This window comes from Cnephaeus nilssonii (genome assembly GCF_951640355.1).
Source record: "Cnephaeus nilssonii genome assembly, chromosome: 12".
NCBI lineage: Eukaryota > Metazoa > Chordata > Mammalia > Chiroptera > Vespertilionidae > Cnephaeus > Cnephaeus nilssonii.
In genome coordinates, this window is record NC_137083.1 from 81389386 (window position 1) to 81409086 (window position 19701).

Genomic DNA, 19701 nt, shown 5'->3' on the forward strand with positions numbered 1-19701 from the left:
TCCCTGCATCTCACCCCTCCCTGCATCGCATCCCCCTCTCTGTATCTCACCCCCTCCCTGCATCTCACCCCCTCCCTGCATCTCACCCCCTCCCTGCATCTCACCCCTCCCTGCATCGCATCCCCCTCTCTGTATCTCACCCCCTCCCTGCATCTCACCCCCTCCCTGCATCCCATCTCCCTCTCTGTATCTCACCCCCTCCCTGCATCTCACCCCCTCCCTGCATCCCATCCCCCTCTCTGTATCTCACCCCCTCCCTGCATCTCACCCCCTCCCTGCATCTCACCCCTCCCTGCATCCCATCCCCCTCTCTGTATCTCACCCCCTCCCTGCACCTCCCCCCTCCCTGCATCTCACCCCTCCCTGCATCTCACCCCCTCCCTGCATCCCATCCCCCTCTCTGTATCTCACCCCCTCCCTGCATCTCACCCCTCCCTGCATCTCACCCCTCCCTGCATCTCACCCCTCCCTGCATCTCACCCCCTCCCTGCATCTCACCCCCTCCCTGCATCCCATCCCCCTCTCTGTATCTCACCCCCTCCCTGCATCTCACCCCCTCCCTGCATCCCATCCCCCTCTCTGTATCTCACCCCCTCCCTGCATCTCACCCCCTCCCTGCATCCCATCCCCCTCTCTGCATCTCACCCCTCCCTGCATCTCCCCCCTCCCTGCATCCCATCCCCCTCTCTGTATCTCACCCCCTCCCTGCATCTCACCCCCTCCCTGCATCTCACCCCTCCCTGCATCTCACCCCCTCCCTGCATCTCACCCCCTCCCTGCATCTCACCCCCTCCCTGCATCCCATCCCCCTCTCTGTATCTCACCCCCTCCCTGCATCTCACCCCTCCCTGCATCCCATCCCCCTCCCTGCATCTCACCCCTCCCTGCATCTCACCCCCTCCCTGCATCTCACCCCCTCCCTGCATCCCATCCCCCTCCCTGCATGTCACCCCCTCCCTGCATCTCACCCCTCCCTGCATCTCACGCCTCCCTGCATCTCACCCCTCCCTGCATCTCCCCCCTCCCTGCATCTCCCCCCTCCCTGCATCTCACCCCCTCCCTGCATCTCACCCCCTCCCTGCATCTCACCCCTCCCTGCATCTCCCCCCTCCCTGCATCTACCCCCCTCCCTGCATCTCACCCCTCCCTGCATCTCACCCCCTCCCTGCATCTCACCCCCTCCCTGCATCTCACCCCTCCCTGCATCTCACCCCTCCCTGCATCTCACCCCCTCCCTGCATCTCACCCCTCCCTGCATCCCACTCCCTCCCTGCATCTCACCCCTCCCTGCATCTCACCCCTCCCTGCATCTCCCCCCTCCCTGCATCTCACCCCTCCCTGCATCTCACCCCCTCCCTGCATCTCACCCCCTCCCTGCATCTCCCCCCCTCCCTGCATCTCACCCCTCCCTGCATCTCACCCCTCCCTGCATCTCACCCCTCCCTGCATCTCACCCCCTCCCTGCATCTCACCCCTCCCTGCATCTCACCCCTCCCTGCATCTCACCCCCTCCCTGCATCTCACCCCCTCCCTGCATCTCACCCCCTCCCTGCATCCCACCTCCTTCCTGCATGTCACCCCTCCCTGCATCTCACCCCCTCCCTGCATCTCACCCCTCCCTGCATCTCCCCCCCTCCCTGCATCTCACCCCTCCCTGCATCTCACCCCTCCCTGCATCTCACCCCTCCCTGCATCTCACCCCCTCCCTGCATCCCACCCTCTCCCTGCATCTCACCCCCATCCCTGCATCTCACCCCCTCCTTGTATCTCAGCCCCCTCCCTGGGTCCGCTCCCTTCCTGGGTTCAACCCCCTCCCCTGGCTCCAGTCCAGATGAGGGAGACCTCCACAATCAGCTGGCCGTGAGCCGAGGGTGGAATAAATATGCACTCAGTCTAGGGGCTGTGTTTGGAGAACGGGAAGGCTGGTCTGGGCGATTCTGCTCTTTGTTCTAAGGGGACCTCACTGGTTTCTGGGCAATGAGAGCCCTGGACTTCTCTTCTGTGAACAGGGTTCAGTCTGGAGATGCGGGCTTTCCCAAAGGTCCTGGGCCGGGGCCCTTGGCTGGTCCTGGGGGGCGGGGGGAAGGCCCCTTGTAGCGGATCACCTGCACCCCTCCTCCCAGGGCGAGGACACAGTGAGAAAGGGAGCGCCCCGCCCCTCACAGACGCCCACCTCTCAGAAAACTCCACCGGGAGGTGCGGGCGCTCTGTGCTGTTAGGACAGAGCCGTCCACCAAGGGGACTCACCTGGCCGGGCGGGCAGCCTCAGGGCGCCGCAGCTGGGCTCGGGGGACGTGGGCCAGCGCCTGGGCCAGCGCGCGCTGCGTGTCGCCATCCTGCCACGCGAAGCCTGCGGGGGAGGGGAGAGCCACGTGTGAACTGGGAGGGGCCAGAGCCCTGTTCAGCGCCAGAGGGCCCTGTCCCTGCGCCCCTGTGCGCTGGGCGGGGAGCGGGCGCTCGGCTCCGGGAACTCGGGCTTCCGGTCGGTGGGAGGGAGGGTGCCCGAGGCAAACCTGCCGTCAGGTCTGATCAGCTCATTGAATCCACAGCCGCCTGCGCGCTGGCCTTTAGGCACTTCACAACGGACGGGCGGGCGGACGGACGGACGGACGTCTCCTTGTGCTTCGACCACATTCCACTTGCGCAGACCATTCTCTCTCCCTCTGGACCTTCCCAGGACCCGGACCCGCCCAGAGAATGCTCGGCCCAGAAAAAGCCGCTCAGAGTCCTTTGGCGCCTCCGGCTCCCACCCCTGGGGGCTGGCGCCATTGGGGCCCGCCCATCGGGAAGCCAGATGACCTAACACCTTTGTAACCCCTCACCTCATGTGCTCCTCCTTCAGCGACCCCAACACTTTCTGCCCGGGCCGTGCAGTCCCGGCAGGACGGTCACCGCGGGCACAGCTGCCCGCCCGCACCCCGGCGGCTGGGAGCCCGCGCTCGGGGCGAAATGAGGGGCGCTGCGGCCGGGAGAGCCATCACCCTGTGGCTCAGCGGGCTGCCCCCGGGAGCCGGTTACATTATATTTGTGCTCAAATGTTATGACAAAGCCTTATTTATAACAAGGGCGACGTGGTGACGACGGCGAAATCCATGTGATTATGTATTAATTACACGCGCTGCAGATCGCATGATAATTACGCCCGAAATTACCAAATAACGCCCGGAATAATTATTATGCAATTTGTACATTTCAGATCTTATGGTAACATATTAGCACTTACAACTACCCCATGCAATTATCCATAATTACCTAATCACTAAATATCATGTAATTACGGAGATATTTTTATGCCCTTTGCAAAAACCCATTGCCACCTTCAGATCCGGACAGCTTCATGCTGTGTGTGCGCATGTGGGTGGGGTGTGTGTGCATGCATGTGTAGTGCATTTGTGTGTGTGCATGCATTTGTGTGTGTGCATGTGCGGCGCATGTGTGTGCGTGTGCACATGTGTGTGCATGCATATGTGGTGTGTGTGTGTGTGTGTGTGTGTGTGTGATGCAAGGAGGCCCAGTCTTGTTAGGTCACACATTCCGTCTGGATGGAAGCATGCTCAGGAGACACAGGCTCCTTCATGGACACTCTTTAATACTTGTTTTTAAAAGACGCACCAATGGCAACATTCAAACGGCGGCCCAGCCCAGCCGAGGTCTGACAGCACCGCCCGGGGAAGCTGCCGGGGAAGAGCCCTCGCCGCCTGGCGGGCAGCCTGCTCTGGGCTCCGTCAGGGGCCGTTACCGGGTTCAGGACTAACATTCTCATCCTTGCAAGTCTGCTCCATCGGCTGCAGCAGCTGACACCGCCGGTGCCAGCCCTGTGCTGTGGCTGCGACTGGCCCGGCCCAGCCCAGGCTCAATGGAGAGCTCACGTGTGACATCCGCGTAACACTGAGCACAGCTACACGCACGCCGCTCCCGTGGCTTGAATGTTAACATCTACCTGGAAACAAGAAAACAATCGAGACCCAGACGGAACTCCCAGGAAAAAAATAATTCAAACAACAGTTTCACTAACACTCCTTACTCGGAGCACGGAGTGGAGTGGAGCTGATCCGGGCTGTGAAGAGGGCTCCATCCCTCCGGAGCCGCCGTGGCGGCGGAGAAGGACTCTGTGGGCACATGGGAGCCCAGCTCCTCAGTTCCCGGGGAGCAGGCTGTGTGCAAACCAGAACCGCATCGCCCCAGGGGCTCAGGTGCCCCCGTGCCCCTCTCTCCAGGGCGCACAGGAGCAGATGCCACCCCGGAGGGCAGGGGCCACTCCCAGGAATTTGCCAAGACGCACTTTTCCTGCTCCCCGCTGAGCGCAGCCGAAGACCCTGGGACGCCTTCACGCTGAGGCTGTGAGGGTGGAGAGAAGGCGGGGACTCAGGACCTTGGGCCCAAGACAGGAAATGGGTAGGACCCCTGGACTCGCCACCCCATCCCCAGGAACAAGCAGGTGCAGGGCCAACTGCAGTGCCTCTCCCCCCCCCCCCCCCCCCCCCCAGAGGGCAGGAGAGAGAACTGAGCACGTTTCACACAAACAGCTCCACTCCCGCCCACACCGCAGAGCGCCTGCCCGCGGGGCCCAGGGGCCTCTGGTGCCTTCCCACAGGCGGGAAAGAGGCCCCACCCCCCGGGCCCTGCCAGGTGGGAACGGCCACCACCACGGTCAGTGGGGACCATGTGGGGAGCAGAAACCCACGCGCCCCTGCCCAGCAGGAAGGTCGAGAGCCGCTCCCTGGTGTCAGCAGGGGGAGAACCCGATGTCTGCCTCCACCTGTCATAGCAGGAGAGCCCCCGCCCCCCACCAGCAGAGCGGTGCCAGGAAAAGCCAGTTAAACCCGGTTCCCTGAGACCCAGGGTCTCGTGATGTCATACAGAAGTGCCCAGGTTTCAACCGAAAATCACTTGTCATCCTGCGAGCCAGAGAGAGCTCAAACTGGATGGGAAAGGCCCCAGGGACGCCCCGGAGAGGACGGAGACCAGGCAGGGCCCGACAAGGACGGCGAAGCAGCCGGCAAAACCCTCCGTCCGTGCACAGGCCCAGCTCCCCTGAGACCATGAACGGAAGCCCAGCAAAGACACAGAAGACGCAAGAGCCAAAGGCACATGTCAGGGGAGGGAGCGGCTCAGCGGGGCCTGTGACTGGAGGGCGTGGGCGGGAGTGGCAGGCGTGAGCTGCAGGACGAAGACACGGAAACCACGTGTTCCAACAGAGGGAGAACATGGCCCGGGAGGCTGCGGGGCTGCAGCCGAAGGCCCGACTCCTGCGTCAGCGTCCCCGATGGAGAGGAGGGGCGCTCACAGGACGAAGACAGGAAGAAAGGGGTGGTGAACTCTGAGCATCTTGGCAGGAGATATAAACCCAGAGATTGCAGAAGCTGACACACCGAACAGGAGAAACCCCAATCCCCTCTGCTGCAAACTAAACAAAGGAAACCATCACGGCATCCAGAGGGACACAGCACCTTCCTGCTCGGGAAGGGTCCCGAGGACACAGGATTCCCCATCAGAAGCTCGGAGCCACGGGAATCACGGCGCGCTCCCAGTGTGAGAGAAAAGAGCTGCCCACCAGAATCCTGAGAACCTGCCGATCCAGGGCCCCGGTGCGAGTGTCTTTAAGGAATGACAGCAAATCCAGATGGTCCCAGATAAAGCGGGGAGATGAGAGCTGTGTTTTCAAGCAGACCTGCCCTGAGAGAATCGCTGAGCAAAGGCCTGAGCGTAAGGAGATGGGAGAAGCAGCCTGGAGTGTCAAGAAGGAAGGAGACCACGGGAGACAAAGGAAATACAATCAACTCCGTTCCTCTTGAGTTTCCTAGACTTTGCTTGACCGTGGAAGCAAATGTGGTAATACTGTGTGATGTGCTTCCAGAAATATGCTGAGGAAATAATAAAATCATTGTAACAAATAGTGGGGAGGTGTCCTCGACGGAGGTACGCATCCTATATGCCACTCAAACTGGTAAAATGAAACCACCGGCGAGCTCATGTATCCATAGTGTAATATCTAGACCGAGCACTAAAAACGCTAGCAAGAGAGTCACTCAAAAATACTATGCATAGCTCCAGCTGGTTTGGCTCAGTGGATAGAGCATCAGCCTGTGGACTGAAGGGTCCCGGGTTTGATTCTGGTCAGGGCTTGATCTCCAGTAGGGGGTGTGCAGGAGGCAGCCAACCAATGTTTATCTCTCATCATTGATGTTTCTATCTCTCTCTCCCTTTCCTCTCTAAAATCAATAAATATATACATAAGCCAAAATGGAATGCCTATGTGACCTAAAGGAATGCAGGAGGATCGGGGAAAAAGAGAATAGAACAAATACAAAACAAAAAATAACATATGTGAGAGAAACCAAGATGGCGGCATAGGTAAACACCTGAACTTGCTGCCTCGCACAACCACTTCAAAACTACAACTAAAAGAGAAAACAGGTATCATCCAGAACCACGAGAAGGCTGGCTGAGTGGAAATTATACAACTAGAAGGAAAGAGAAAAGCACACTGAGACTCAGAGGAGGGGCAGAAGTAAAGTGCAGAGGTACAGAGGTGCGCGCACAGAAAGGGCTGGCAACTGAGTACACGGTTGTCTTTTTCAATCAGGAGGAAGATACAAGCTCCCGACTGCTCTGAACTCCAGTTCCGGGCGAGACTCTGAGGACCCAGACTCATACGGGGAGAAACTGGACTATCTGGCATCGGGCGGAACTCAAGGGCGGCTTTCTCTCAGAGGTGCTTGCAGCGATCATTGTTCTTGCATGGGGCCGTGGGACACAGACACAGGACCTCTTCCAGGCAGGGCTGACGGTCAGCCATTGCTGTTTGCTCCACCCTGGTGATTCCCTGAGACCCCGCCCCACCCAAGCTGTGCGCAGAGGCTTTTGCATATGAATGGCCTGGCCCTTTGCAATCTGAAACCTAACAAACTCCAGCTGGGTCAGAGAGCCCCAAAACATCCAAAAGAAGGCCCAAGGCCCACAGCAGCTTGCATTGCTTCACAGCTGGGCCTCATCTGGGCACCTCCAAACCCCAAACAAAGAGGAGGAATCTGCTGTAGCTCCTGCTGGGTGGCCTCTCTCCTTGGAGATCCAAGAACCAGAGTACCCAGTGGTCAGAGAGAGACCATCCAGACTACAACTCTTCACATCCATAAGAGGCACACTCAGGGGGCAGACTCAGTGAGTGTCAAAGCCCCACTGAAGCAAGTCTTGCCCCATAAGGGTGTCTCCAGCACAGAAGTTCTCCCATCATAGACACAGCTGATCCTCTCAGCCAACTGGCCTGGAGGTCAATTCCTCCCAGTGATACCAACAGCAATCAAGGCTTAACTACAATGAGACTGTGTACACAGCCCACAAAGGGGTGCACCAAGAGTGTCCACCTCAGGTAATTAGGGAGATTGAGCCACTGGGCCCTATAAGACACCTAGCACACAAAGCCACTCTATCAACACAGGGAAGCAGCCAAAATGTGGAGACAAAGAAACAGGTCACAAACGAGATAAATGGAGGAAAGCAAAATACTGGATATAGAGTTCAAAACCACGGTTATAAGGTTACTCAAGAATCTTCTAGAAATTGCCAAAAAATTTAGTGAGACCCTTGAGGATATGAAAAAGGACCAACTAGAAATTAAGCATACACTGACTGAAATAAAGAATAACATACAGAGATCCAACAGCAGACTAATTCTTGATTCTAGATCCCAAGAATCAAGTCAAAGATTTGAAATACGAAGAAGCAAAAAAAAAACACCCAACCGGAAAAGCAAAAAGAATCCAAAAATATGAAGACAGTGTAAGGAGCTACTGGGACAACTTCAAGTGTACCAACATCCAAATTATGGGGATGCCAGAAGAAGAGACAGAGCAAGATACTGAAAACCTATTTGATAATGACAGAAAACTTCCCCTACCTGGTGAAAGAAATAGACTTACAAGTCCAGGAAGTGCAGAGAACCCCAAACAAAAGGAATCCAAAGAGGACCACACCAAGACACATCATAATTAAAATGCCAAGAGCAAAAGACAAAGAGAGAATATTAAAAGCAGCAAGAGAAAAACAGTTACCTACAAGAGAGTACCCATAGGATTGTCATCTGATTACTCAACAGAAACTATGCAGGCCAGAAGGGAGTGGCAAGAAATATTCAAAGTGATGAATAGAAAGAACCTACAACCAAGATTACTCTACCCAGCAAAGCTATCATTCAGAATTGAAGGGCAGATAAAGAGCTTCACAGATAAGAAAAAGCTAAAGGAATTCATCACCACCAAACCAGGATTATATGAAATGCTGAAAGGTATATTCTTTAAGAAGAGGAGGAAGAAGAAAAAGGTAAAGACAAAAATTATGAACAACAAAGTGACAACAAATACATATATATCAACAAGTGAATCTAAAAATCAAGTGAATAAAAAGTATGATGAACAGAATAAACTGATGAATATAATAGAATCAGGGGCATAGAAAGGGAGTGGACTGACAATTCTTGGGGGGAAAGGGGTGTGGGGGGTGTAGGAAGAGACTGGACAAAAATCATACACCTATGGATGAGGACAGTGGGGGTTGGGGTAAGGGCACAGGGGCGGGATGGGAACCGGGTGAAGGGGAGCTATGGGGGGGAAAAAAAGAGGAACAACTGTAATAATCTGAACAATAAATATTTATTAGTAAAAAAAAAAAATAACTGCCCTAACCAGTTTGGCTCAGTGGATAGAGCGTCAGCCTGTGGACTGAAGGGTCCCAGGTTCGATTCCAGCCAAGGGCATGTACCTTAGTTGCAGGCACAAACCCAGTAGAGGGTGTGCAGGAGGCAGCTGATCGATGTTTCTAACTCTCTATCCCTCTCCCTTCCTCTCTGTAAAAAAATCAATAAAATATATTTTTAAAAAATAACATATGAAATTTAAGCCCCATGATATTAAAAAAAAATGCCTTAAATGTAAATGGGTTAAATATACCCAGAAAGACAGACATTGACTGAGTGGATTAAAAATGCTCAACTGAAGATTAAAAATGGCAGCGGAGTAAGTGGATGCTGCACTGACATGCTTCCAGGACCAAACTGGAATTATAACTAAAATGCAGGACAACTTCCTGGATAACCAATGGGGACTCATTGGAGAGAACCCTGATAACTGGGAACAGGAAGTGGAGACGGCGCCCACAGACAGCAGCTGAGTTTCAGAGACATATCTCAGCTGTTGTGGGGGAGAGCCACTGAGAATTCTGGGACCTAATGCCCAAGCTGACCTCCCCAGCAGAGAACTGAAAAAGGTGCCCACATAACATCTGGCTGTGCAAAGCAGTGGGGTTGCTGTCTGCCAGGGAGAGATGGCTGGAAATTCAGGCACCCTCTTAAAGGGCCAATGCACAAAATTCCTTATGGAGCCACCCACCTTGTGCTCCAGCAGAGGGAAGGTGGAGTGGACTGGAGCTATGTGAGCAGAAACCAGGATGCAAGCTTTGGGTTTAGAGCTCAGAAAGCAGACACCCTGGTTTTCTGTGCTGAGTCATTTGCTCACACTATGGAGGCCATCTTCCTCATGCAGACATTTGCTATACAGGTGGCTTTGCCTGGGGGAAAGACAGTTGACCCACCCTATTGAAAAACACCTTGCCCTGTGGTGTGAGTTTCTGAGGCCCATTAAGAGACTGAGAAAAACAATTAGCCTCCGGACAGAAGCAATTGCCCCACCCTGTTGAACAAAACTCTCACCACACCTGTGGACAATTGCCTGAGGGTAATTCAAGGCATAATCCTATCTCTGGAGGCTTTGAGGGATTTCCTGATCTAATTAGTAAGCAATAGTGTTTATTGCACTGTCCTGCACTAGAGATTGAGAGGCATAGTAGATCAACCTACCACATAGTCATAAACCCAAACATTACAGCCAAAATGAGGAGACAAAGAAACAACCCCCAAATGAAAGAACAAGAGAATTCTCCAGAAGAAGAAAGAAATGAAATGGAGATTAGAATTTTATCAGATATAGAGTTTAGAATAATGAGATAAAGATGCTCAACAACATGAGAAAAGATATAGCAACCACGAAAACAGAAATAAATGACATAGCACAAATAAAGAACACGTTGGAAGGAATACTCAGCTGATGAGCGGAAGCTGAGGATTGAATCAGTGAATTAGAAGACAGGGTTGAAAAAATCACTCAATCAGAGAATCAAAAAGAAAAAACAATTAAAGAAAACAGGAGGACAGTGAAAGAGAGCTGTGGGATGACATGAAACGTAACAATATTAGAATAGCAGGTGTGCCAGAAGAGGCAGAAAGGAGTAGAGAAGGTATTTGAAGAAATAATGGCAGAAAACTCCCCTAACCTGGCAGAGGAAAAAGTCACACAAGTTCAGGAGGTACAGAGAACCCCAACCAAGAACAACCCAAACAGGACCACACCCAGACACATCATAATTAAAATGCCAAAAATTAAAGACAAAGAGAGAATCTCAAAGGCAGCAAGAGAAAAGAAAACTGTTACCTACAAAGGAGCTCCCATAAGGCTGACACCTGATTTCTCATCAAAACTCTACAGGCCAGAAGGGAATGGCATGAAGTACTCAAGGTAATGGAAAGCAAGGATCTGAGACCAAGATGACTATATCCAGCAAGGCTAGCATTCAAAATAGACGGTCAAATAAAGAGCTTCCCAGACAAAAGAAAAAAAGGCTAAAGGAGTTCATCACCACCAAACCAGCATTACAAGAAATGCTAAAGGATTTCTGAGAAGAAGAAACAGAGAGAGAAACCTAGTCATACAGAATTAAAATGGCTATAAATAAGCACCTCTCAATAATAACCCTAAATGTAAATGGATTAAATGCTCCAATCAAAAGGCATGGTGTAGCTGAATGAATACAAAAACATGACCCAGCTATATGCTATCTACAAGAGACCCACCTCAGAACAAAAGACACACACAGATGAGAGTGAATGGATGGAAAAAAAAATTCTTCCATGCAAATGGAAACAAACAAACAAACAAACAAACAAAAGCTGGAGTAGCAATACTCATATCCAACAAAATAGACTTCAAAATGAAGGCCACAACAAGAAACAACAAAGATCACCACATAACACTAAAGGGATTGATCCAACAAGAGGATATAACCCTGATAAACATATATGCACCCAATATAGGAGCACTTAAATTTATAAAAATATTCTGGAGAACTTTAAGGGAGAGATGAACAACAATCCAGTCATAGTAGGGGACTTTAACATCCCACTGACTTCACTGGATAGATCTTCCAGACAAAAAAAATAACAAGGAAACAGTGACTCTAAATGATACACTGGATCAGATTAATTTAATAGACATTTATAGAACATTTCACCCTAAAGCTGCAGAATATACATTCTTCTCAAGTGCACATGTGTCATTCACAAAGATAGACCACATGTTAGGATACAAAACAACTCTCTACAAGTTCAAGATAGAAATCATATCAAGCATCTTCTCAGATCACAGTGGAATGAAATTAGAAATCAACTACAATAAAAACACCCAAAAACATTCAAACACATGGAGGCCAAATAGCATGTTACTAAACAACTAGTGGCCCAGTGCACGAATTCATGCACATTAAAAGGGAATTAATTAGAGGAAATATTTTAATATTGCTATTTGCCCTTTCTCTATAATAGAAGTATCAGAGGTTAAAGAAAATTAGTAAAATGTATATGAAAATCTCCCTCCTGTCAGAGTCTCGGGCATGCCTCAGGATCCAAAGTCGAGTCCCCACCCACCCACATGCGCCTCGAAATCACGGGAGACCCAGACCTGTCTGGCCCCACCCCCATTGAGCAAGATCCAGACCCGGCCGGCCCCACCTCTGTCAAGCCCCACTGGGCAGGGGGTGCAGCCTAAGGTCCCCCGTCAAGCCCCCATGGGTGGGGGGTGCAGCCTAAGGTCCCCCGTCAAGCCCCGCTGGGCAGGGGGCCGGCCTGAGGTCCCCTGGCCCAGGCCGAGGGGGCACTCCTTGCCCCTGTCAAACCCTTCCAGGTGGGGGGCGCACCTTGAGGTCCCCCATCAAGCCCTGCTGAGTGGGGGTCATGGCTTTAGGTCCCTTGTCAAACCCTGCCAGGTGGGGAGTGAGGCCTGAGCTCCCCCATTAAGTCCCACTGGATCGGGGGCATGGCCTGAGGTCCCCCGTCAACCCCCGCTGGGCCTCAGGTCCCCCACCCCGGCCCAGCACCATGCAGCCTCGGGTCCCTGCTGATCGCTTGTTATGAGAACCCAGCCTCCACTGTGGGTGCTGCCATCTTGTGACATCGTGAGGGTCAATTTGCATATTACCTCTTTATTATATAGGATGAATGGGTTACCAACAAGATTGAAATAGAAATAAAAAAACTTCCTGGAAACAAATAAAAATGAACACATAACAACCCAAAATCTTTGGGACACAGCAAAAGCAGTCCTGAGAGGGAATTTCACAGCACTACATGCCTACCTCAAAAAACAAGAAAAATTAATAATGAACTATTTAATCCTACAACTTAAAGAACTAAAAAGAGAATAACAAGGAAAGCCCAGAGAAAGATGGTGGAAGGAAACAATAAAGATTAGAGCAGAAATAAATGGCACAGAGGCTAAAAGAAAATACAAAAAGTCAATGAAACCAAGAGCTGGTTCTTTGCAAGGTTAAACAAGATTGATGAACTGTTAGCCAGATGCATGAAGAAATGCAGAGAGGACCCAAATCAATAAAATTAGAAACAAACGCAATGAAGTAACCACCGACTCCACAGAAATACAAAGGATTGTAGGGAAATACTTTGAACACATATATGCCAATAAGCTGACCAATGTGGATGTAACGGAAAAATTCTAGAAAAATACAACCTCCAAAAACTGAATCAGGAAGAATCAGAAAACCTGAATAGGCCAATAACAACTGATGAAACAGAAGTTAAAACAAAAAACAAAAAACTCCCAGCAAACAAAAGCCCTGGTCTGGAAGGCTTCAAGCAGAGTTTTATCAAACATTCAAAGAAGAACTAACACCTCCATAGACCCCTCAAACTATTCAAAAAAATCCAAGAGAAAGGAACACTTCCAAGCTATTTTTATAAGGTCAGCATTATCCTAATTCCAAAACCAGATAAAGACATTACAAATAAAGAGAATTACAGGCCAATATACCTGATGAACGTAGATGCTAAAATGATCAACAAAATATTAGCAAATCGGATCATACACCATGACCAAGTGGGATGTATTCCAGGGATGCAAGGCTGGTACAATATCTGTCCATCAATAAACGTGATACATCACATAAACAAAGTGAAAGACAAAAATCACACGATCATATCAATAGATGCAGAAAAACACTCGACAAAACCCAACCCCCATTTCTGATAAAACTCTCATCAAACTGGGAATAGTGGAAGCAGATCTCAACATGATAAAGACATATATAACAAACTGACAGACAAAAACTAAAAGCATTTCCCCTAAGAACAGGAGTGAGACAGGCATGTCTGCCTTCACCACTCTTATTCAACAGAGTACGGGAAGTCATAGCCACAGCGATCAGACAAGAAGAAGAAATGAAAGGCAACCAAATTAGAAATGAGGAAGTAAAACTCTCATTATTCACAGATGACATGAAATAGAAAACCCTAAAGACTTCACAAAAAAACTATTAGATTTAATGAATGAATTTGGCAATGTAGCAGGATACAAAATCAAGACCAAAAAATCGATGGCTTTTTTATACACCAATAATGAATTCTCAGAAAGAGAAACTAAATAAACAATCCCATTTACCATTGCAACAACAAAAAAAATTAAGACACTTAGGAATAACCTTAACCAAGGAGGCAAAAGACCTGTACTCAGAAAACTACAGGACATTGAAAAAAGAGATAGAGGAAGACATAAACAATTGGAAGAATATACCGTGTTCATGGATTGGTAGAATCAACATCATTGAAATGGCCATATTCCAAGGCAATCTATAAATTAAAACTTCACAGATCTAGAACAAGTACTCCAAAAATTTATATGGAACCAAAAGAGACCCTGAATGGCTGCAGCAATCTTGAGAAAGAACAACAAAGTTGGAGGAGTCACAATGCCAGATCTCAAGCTATACTACAAAGCCACTGTAATCAAACAGCCTGGTGCTGGCACAAGAACAGCATATAGACCAATGGAACAGAAATCGACCCAAGCCATCATTCTCAATTAATATTTGACAAAGGAGGCAAAAGCATACAATGGAGTCAAGACAGCCTCTTCAATAAATGGTGTTGGGAAAATTGGACAGGTACATGCAAAAAATGAAACTAGATCACCAATTTACACCATACAGAAGAATAAACTCAAAATGGATAAAAGACTTAAATGTACACAAGTTGTGACCCATAAAAATCCTAGGAGAAACCATAGGCAGCAAAATCTCAGACATCTCTCCTAGCAATATGTTTACGGTACAGCTCCTCAGGCAAAGGAAACTAAGGAAAAAATAAACAAATGGGACTACATCAAAGTAAAAAGCTTCTGCAGAGCAAAAGAAACCGTCAACAAAATGAAAAGGGAGCCCACTGTATGGGAGAACATGTTTGGCAATGATACATCTGATAAGGAGTTAATATCCAAAATATATAAGGAACTCATACACCTTAACAGAAGGAAGACAAACAACCCAATGAAAAAATGGGCAAAGGACCTATATAGACACTTCTCCAAACAGGACACACAGATGCCAAGAGACATGAAAAAGTGCTCAAAGTCACTGATCACCAGAGAGATGCAAATCAAAACGACAGTGAGGTATCACCTCACACCTGTCAGAATGGCTACCATCAACAATCAACAAATGACAAGTGCTGGCGAGGATGCAGAGAAAAAGGAACCCCCGTGCACTGCTGGTGGGAATGCAGACTGGTGGAAAACTATGGAGTTTCCTCAAAAAATTAAGTATGGAACTGCCATTTGACCCAATGATCCCACTTCTAGGAATATATCCTAAGAAACCCGAAGCACCACTCAGAAAGAATGTATGCACCCTTATGTTCACAGCAGCACAATTTACAATAGCTAAGATCTGCAAACAGCCCACGTGCCCATCAGTAGACGAGTGGATAAAACAGCCGTGATACCTTTATGCCATGGAATACTACACAGCAGTGAAAAAGAAGAATCTCTTACCCTTTGAGACAGCATGGAGGGACCTGGAGAGTATCATGCTAAGTGAAATAATTCAGTCAGAGAAAGACAAATATCACATGATCTCACTCATATGTGGAATCTAAGTAACAAAATAAACTGGATCCAGAGACATGGAAGCATGGAACGGAGTGCAGAATCTCAGAGGGAAGGCAGGAGAGGGTGGGTGGGAGGTAATCAACCAAGGACCTTTATGCACATATGCATGGCCCTTGGACACAGACAGTGGGGCGGTGAAGGTGGGGGGGCAGGATGGAGGGGGTCTATGGGGGAAAAGGGGACATATGTAATACTTTCATCAATAAAGAATTATTTTTAAAAAATGTCCAACTCACCTATATGCTGTTTATAGAAAATTCACTTCAAATATAACACCATGGGCGGGCTGGGAGTGAAAGGGTGGGAACGTAATGTCGTTAATTAAAAGAAAGCAGCACGGGCTACAGAAATGGCAGGTGCATGAGCTCAGGGCATTGCACGGGGAGGGTTAGGGTGCGAGGGTCAGTACCTCATAACACACACAGCACGCCACACGGCCGGCGAGGTGCGCAGGCTGAGAGGCCTGACGGGGATGGACACGCCACAGGTACAGCTGGGACTGCAGCCCACTTTAACAGCCAAACGCAGGGCCAGAACGTGCAGACCTGGAGAACAACCGGGTGCTGTCAGCCGACAGTTCTGCCAGCGTTTCCAGGACCCGGGGCAGCAAGTGCAGCGCCATGCCCCACCGCGGGCCCACGGGCAGGGCCTGGGCCGGGGGCCGGGGGCGGGGGGTGTCCTGGGTCAGAAAACAGACCTCAGCTCAGGAAAAGGATCCAAATCTCTGCGCTCCGTTCACAAAGGAGCCCAGCTGGCAGCGAGCAGCAGAACATCCCGGAGCGTCTCCCAGCAGCCGGACGGCACCGGCGCACTCCTGAGTGAGCGGGGTCAGAGGAAGCCCCAGGGCACCGACCGCCAGGCGGAGAAACAGTGCAAAGGCCACAGGTCGGATGTGCTGGAACAGCTGAAATGCACCGAGTGAAGTTTTTGCTGCCAAATGCTTCCCTTAGACAAAGTTTCAAATCAGTCATCCACGTCCTCATGGGGAACGGCTGGGAGGGAGCAAAGTGAAGCCACGGCAGGCCGAGGACGGCAGCAACGAAGAGAGACGTCAATGCAACCGACATCAGGAAACACACAGAGAGAGTGAAAACAAACAAAAAGCCCGTTCTCTGAAAAGATCAGCAAAATTTACAAATCTCCAGCAAGACTGACAAAGAAAAAGAGCCGTCACGAACGACCAAACCCAGCGACAGAGCGAGATGGACACGCCCTGCAGCCCCGCCCGAAGCCAGCACGGAGCAGAGCCTGGGCAGACCGCCCCGGGCGCACCAGCCACGCTGCCGCCCTCGGCCCGAGGCACCTGGTGCCAGGACTGATTCCTATTTAAAAACACCCCAACAAAGCTCCTTGGCACATCTGCTGTGAGGGCGGAGGCCACCCCAGCCACCAGGCTGCCACCTCCCAGAACTCGCGCCATCGCCGAGGGACGCAGCTCCTGGGAGGCCCGAGCCCCTGCGGAGGGACCGCCATCCCGTGGGTGAGAGCTGCCCCTGGGGAGGGACGAAGAGGCTCGGGCTGCCACGTGGTGGGGATGAAAGAGCTGCCGCCCACCGGCCGTAGTCCTGCGCGGACGTGGTCGAGGTCACACGCTCCCCTTACAAGAGGGGCCTGGGACGCTCCCTTCCCTGCACTGTCGGCATTCGGAACAGGCCCTCTGGCTGGAACGGGCGGCTTCTGGGCGGAAAGCACGGCGCAGGGCTCCGGTGCGGTCGGGCGTCCCTTGTCCCGTATCTCAGCCCGGACGGGGAGCTGGTTCTTGCCAATGAACTTGTGTCGGTTCGGCGGCTCCGGGCCAGGCCCACAGTGAGCACGAGGCTAGCGGGAGGTGTGGGCGGCGTCTTCGCTTCTGGAAAGGGAACCGCCCAGCAGCCCGCGAACAGGAGCTAAGCTGTGGAGCGACAGAGCAGCACGACGCCGAGCGCCCCCTCAGGCTTCCTGGCATATTTGAAAGATGCAACGACAGCCGTGTGGGGGGAAATCCCCGAGAAAAACTGCCCTGGAGAATTCTCCAAACATCGAAGGGAGAATTCACATGAACTGTACACAACTGCTTCCAGGAAATAAAAGAAAAAATAGTTCCCAGTTAATTTAAGTAGCTGTTATTAACCTGATACCAAAAGCAGATGAAACCGTACCAGAAACAGGACCTACAGACCAGCACCCCTCACGAACACAGACATAAACATCTTTGAGAAAACCTGAGCACATGCAATCCAGCAGCACGTAAAACTAATCACACACCAAGGCATTTGTTCCGGGGGGCAGGCTGGTTCAACATTCGAAAATAAATCAGTGTCGTCACGGGATGGAGAGGCTAAAGAAGAAAAACGTCACACGATCAGATCAATGCAGAAAAAGTATCTGAAAAAATCCATCCACTCGCGATGGAAACGCCGAGGAAAGGGGGGTCGCCCCGATCGCGTGCACCTGCAGGCCCTGCAGCTCGTGCACTCGGCGGAGCAGCTTTCCGCTGAAGACCCGGGACAGCCCAGCAGAGGCCACGTGTCTGCCAGCCGGCGGCAGGGGTAGGAGCACCGAGAGGAGGGCCCTCCCACGCCCCGGGCCGGGGGGGAGAGGAGCCCAGAGCGGGAGCAGGAACGAGGACCAGGCGGAGGGGCGGCCACGGCAGAGGGCTGTCTCAGCCACGTGAGACCTGACCCATGACCCAGCGTCCGGACCCCGCGCAGAGCCTCAGGTCGGCGTGGGCTCAGCTCAGCTCCCACGTGGAAGAACCCACAGCGTTGCAATGAAGTGGGTGACTTCTGTCCGTCAGAAGCCCACGCGCCAAGACTTTACAGAGGGCCATTGGTCAGGGTGTTCCTCCGCCGCTTCAGAAAACGCCTACAAACCACCAAAACCCGCCCGTCTGGCCGCTACAGCGACTTTATTCCCACTTGGAAGACAGCGTGAGAACCACTCACTCAATGACGTGGGTGTCAATCTCTCGTCTACCCTGCCCGGTACCGAGCCGGCCTCAGAGCCGCCAGCCCCACCAGGGGGGGCCGCTGAGAAAGAGGCTGTGTGGGCACCCCCCCCCCCCCCCGCCGCCCCAGGCCGGGCTCCGCCTCCGCCTGCCGAATGCCAGGGCGCCCCCCCGCCCCCCATGCACTTTGCACAGAGCAGCGGCCACCCGAGCCCCGGGCCAGCGTGGCGGGGCGGGCAGCGCGGCCTCGGGAGGACACCGGCGCGCACAGGGTCCTCTCCCGCCGGCACGTCTAGCTCTGCCGCTGAGTGTAAGGCGGGAGAATGCAAATGAACGCGAAATCCAAGGCGACACCTGGCGGCAGTGCCCAGCACACGCTTCATTTCAAAGAGAGAGAGGGAAGCGGAGCACCGCGTGACTAAACCTGGTTTCCGCGGGGCGCGCCGACTCCCCCTCTGCGGCAGGACCGTGAGATTGCCGAGTTCAAGGCAATGGAACTGCTCGGATGGCCTCAGCGCGGGCTCTGCTGCTTGGCTGCCTGGGGACACAAAGCCCTTTCCCCGCGGCTGGCACGCGCCGAGCACCTGAACTAAGTTGGTGGTGAGAGGGCGTGGGGGCCGTGAGGAAGGTGTGCTGGCTCTCGATGGATCTCGCTCTAACGGGGAGCGCTGAACATAAACACGACTGGACAAGGAGGGTGCTGGCCCGTGGGGTTCCGCTGGCTGAGCTCCACCCTGTGACCAAGAGGCGCCAGTTGGATGCCCGCTCAGGGCACATGCCTGGGTCGAGGGGTGGATCCCTGGGGGACATGCAGGAGGCAGCTAATCAATGTTTCTCGCTCTCTCTTCTTTCTCTAAAGTAAATACGTTTATTATCTTTTTAAAAGGAGCAGCTGAAGGGCCCATGAAGAGGTGACAAACTCAGGAGCCCAATGACAAGGCTTGTCGCACGAAGGCAGGCTCCTGGCCCGGCTGCCTCAGGGGGGGGGGGCGGGGCTGCCTCCGGGGGCCATGGGCTGCCTCGGGGGGCTGGGGCTGCCTCGGGGGGCCGGGGCTGTGGTGGGGAGCAGGGGCTGGGATCCAGGCAGGCTGGCCCGGGCCACGTCGGTCCTGAGCAGTGCCATGGGCTGCCACCTCTGAGGGCGGTCAGAGCAGGTGGTCCCCCGGGGCGTGTCCCCACCACAGGAGGGCGCAGAGACTCCACGGGGGAAACGTGCTGGCCATGCCCTGGCCGCCTGCATCGCCCTCCGAGGAGAGTGCGCGAGCAGCTGCTCTGTGGAGACACACACATGCATGAACACGTATACATTCAAACACGTGTGTATACATAAATGTGCATATGTGTGTACACACATACACATATATGTGCGCACACACACACATTGCAGCTGCCAGGAGCTGCAGACCCAGAGCACGGCTTCTCGCCTCCTGTCTGACGCTCATCTCGCCCGGAGCCAGTGCTGCCGGGGCCTCGCACCCTGTGCGGCCCTCCTCCCGC

At 52.4% G+C, this 19701-nt stretch overlaps 1 protein-coding gene across 1 annotated transcript in view; it reads right to left on the reverse strand.

Moving 5' to 3' along the window:
- The window catches only part of PTPRN2 (protein tyrosine phosphatase receptor type N2), a gene marked incomplete at both ends in the record, with an annotated part of 459743 nt that overhangs the window by 308242 nt on the left and 131800 nt on the right, over window positions 1-19701 (reverse strand). The window contains one exon of the mRNA XM_079785821.1: window positions 2248-2350. Coding sequence (XP_079641947.1) covers window positions 2248-2350 — 103 coding nt within the window. The remainder of the gene's footprint in view (window positions 1-2247; window positions 2351-19701) is intronic.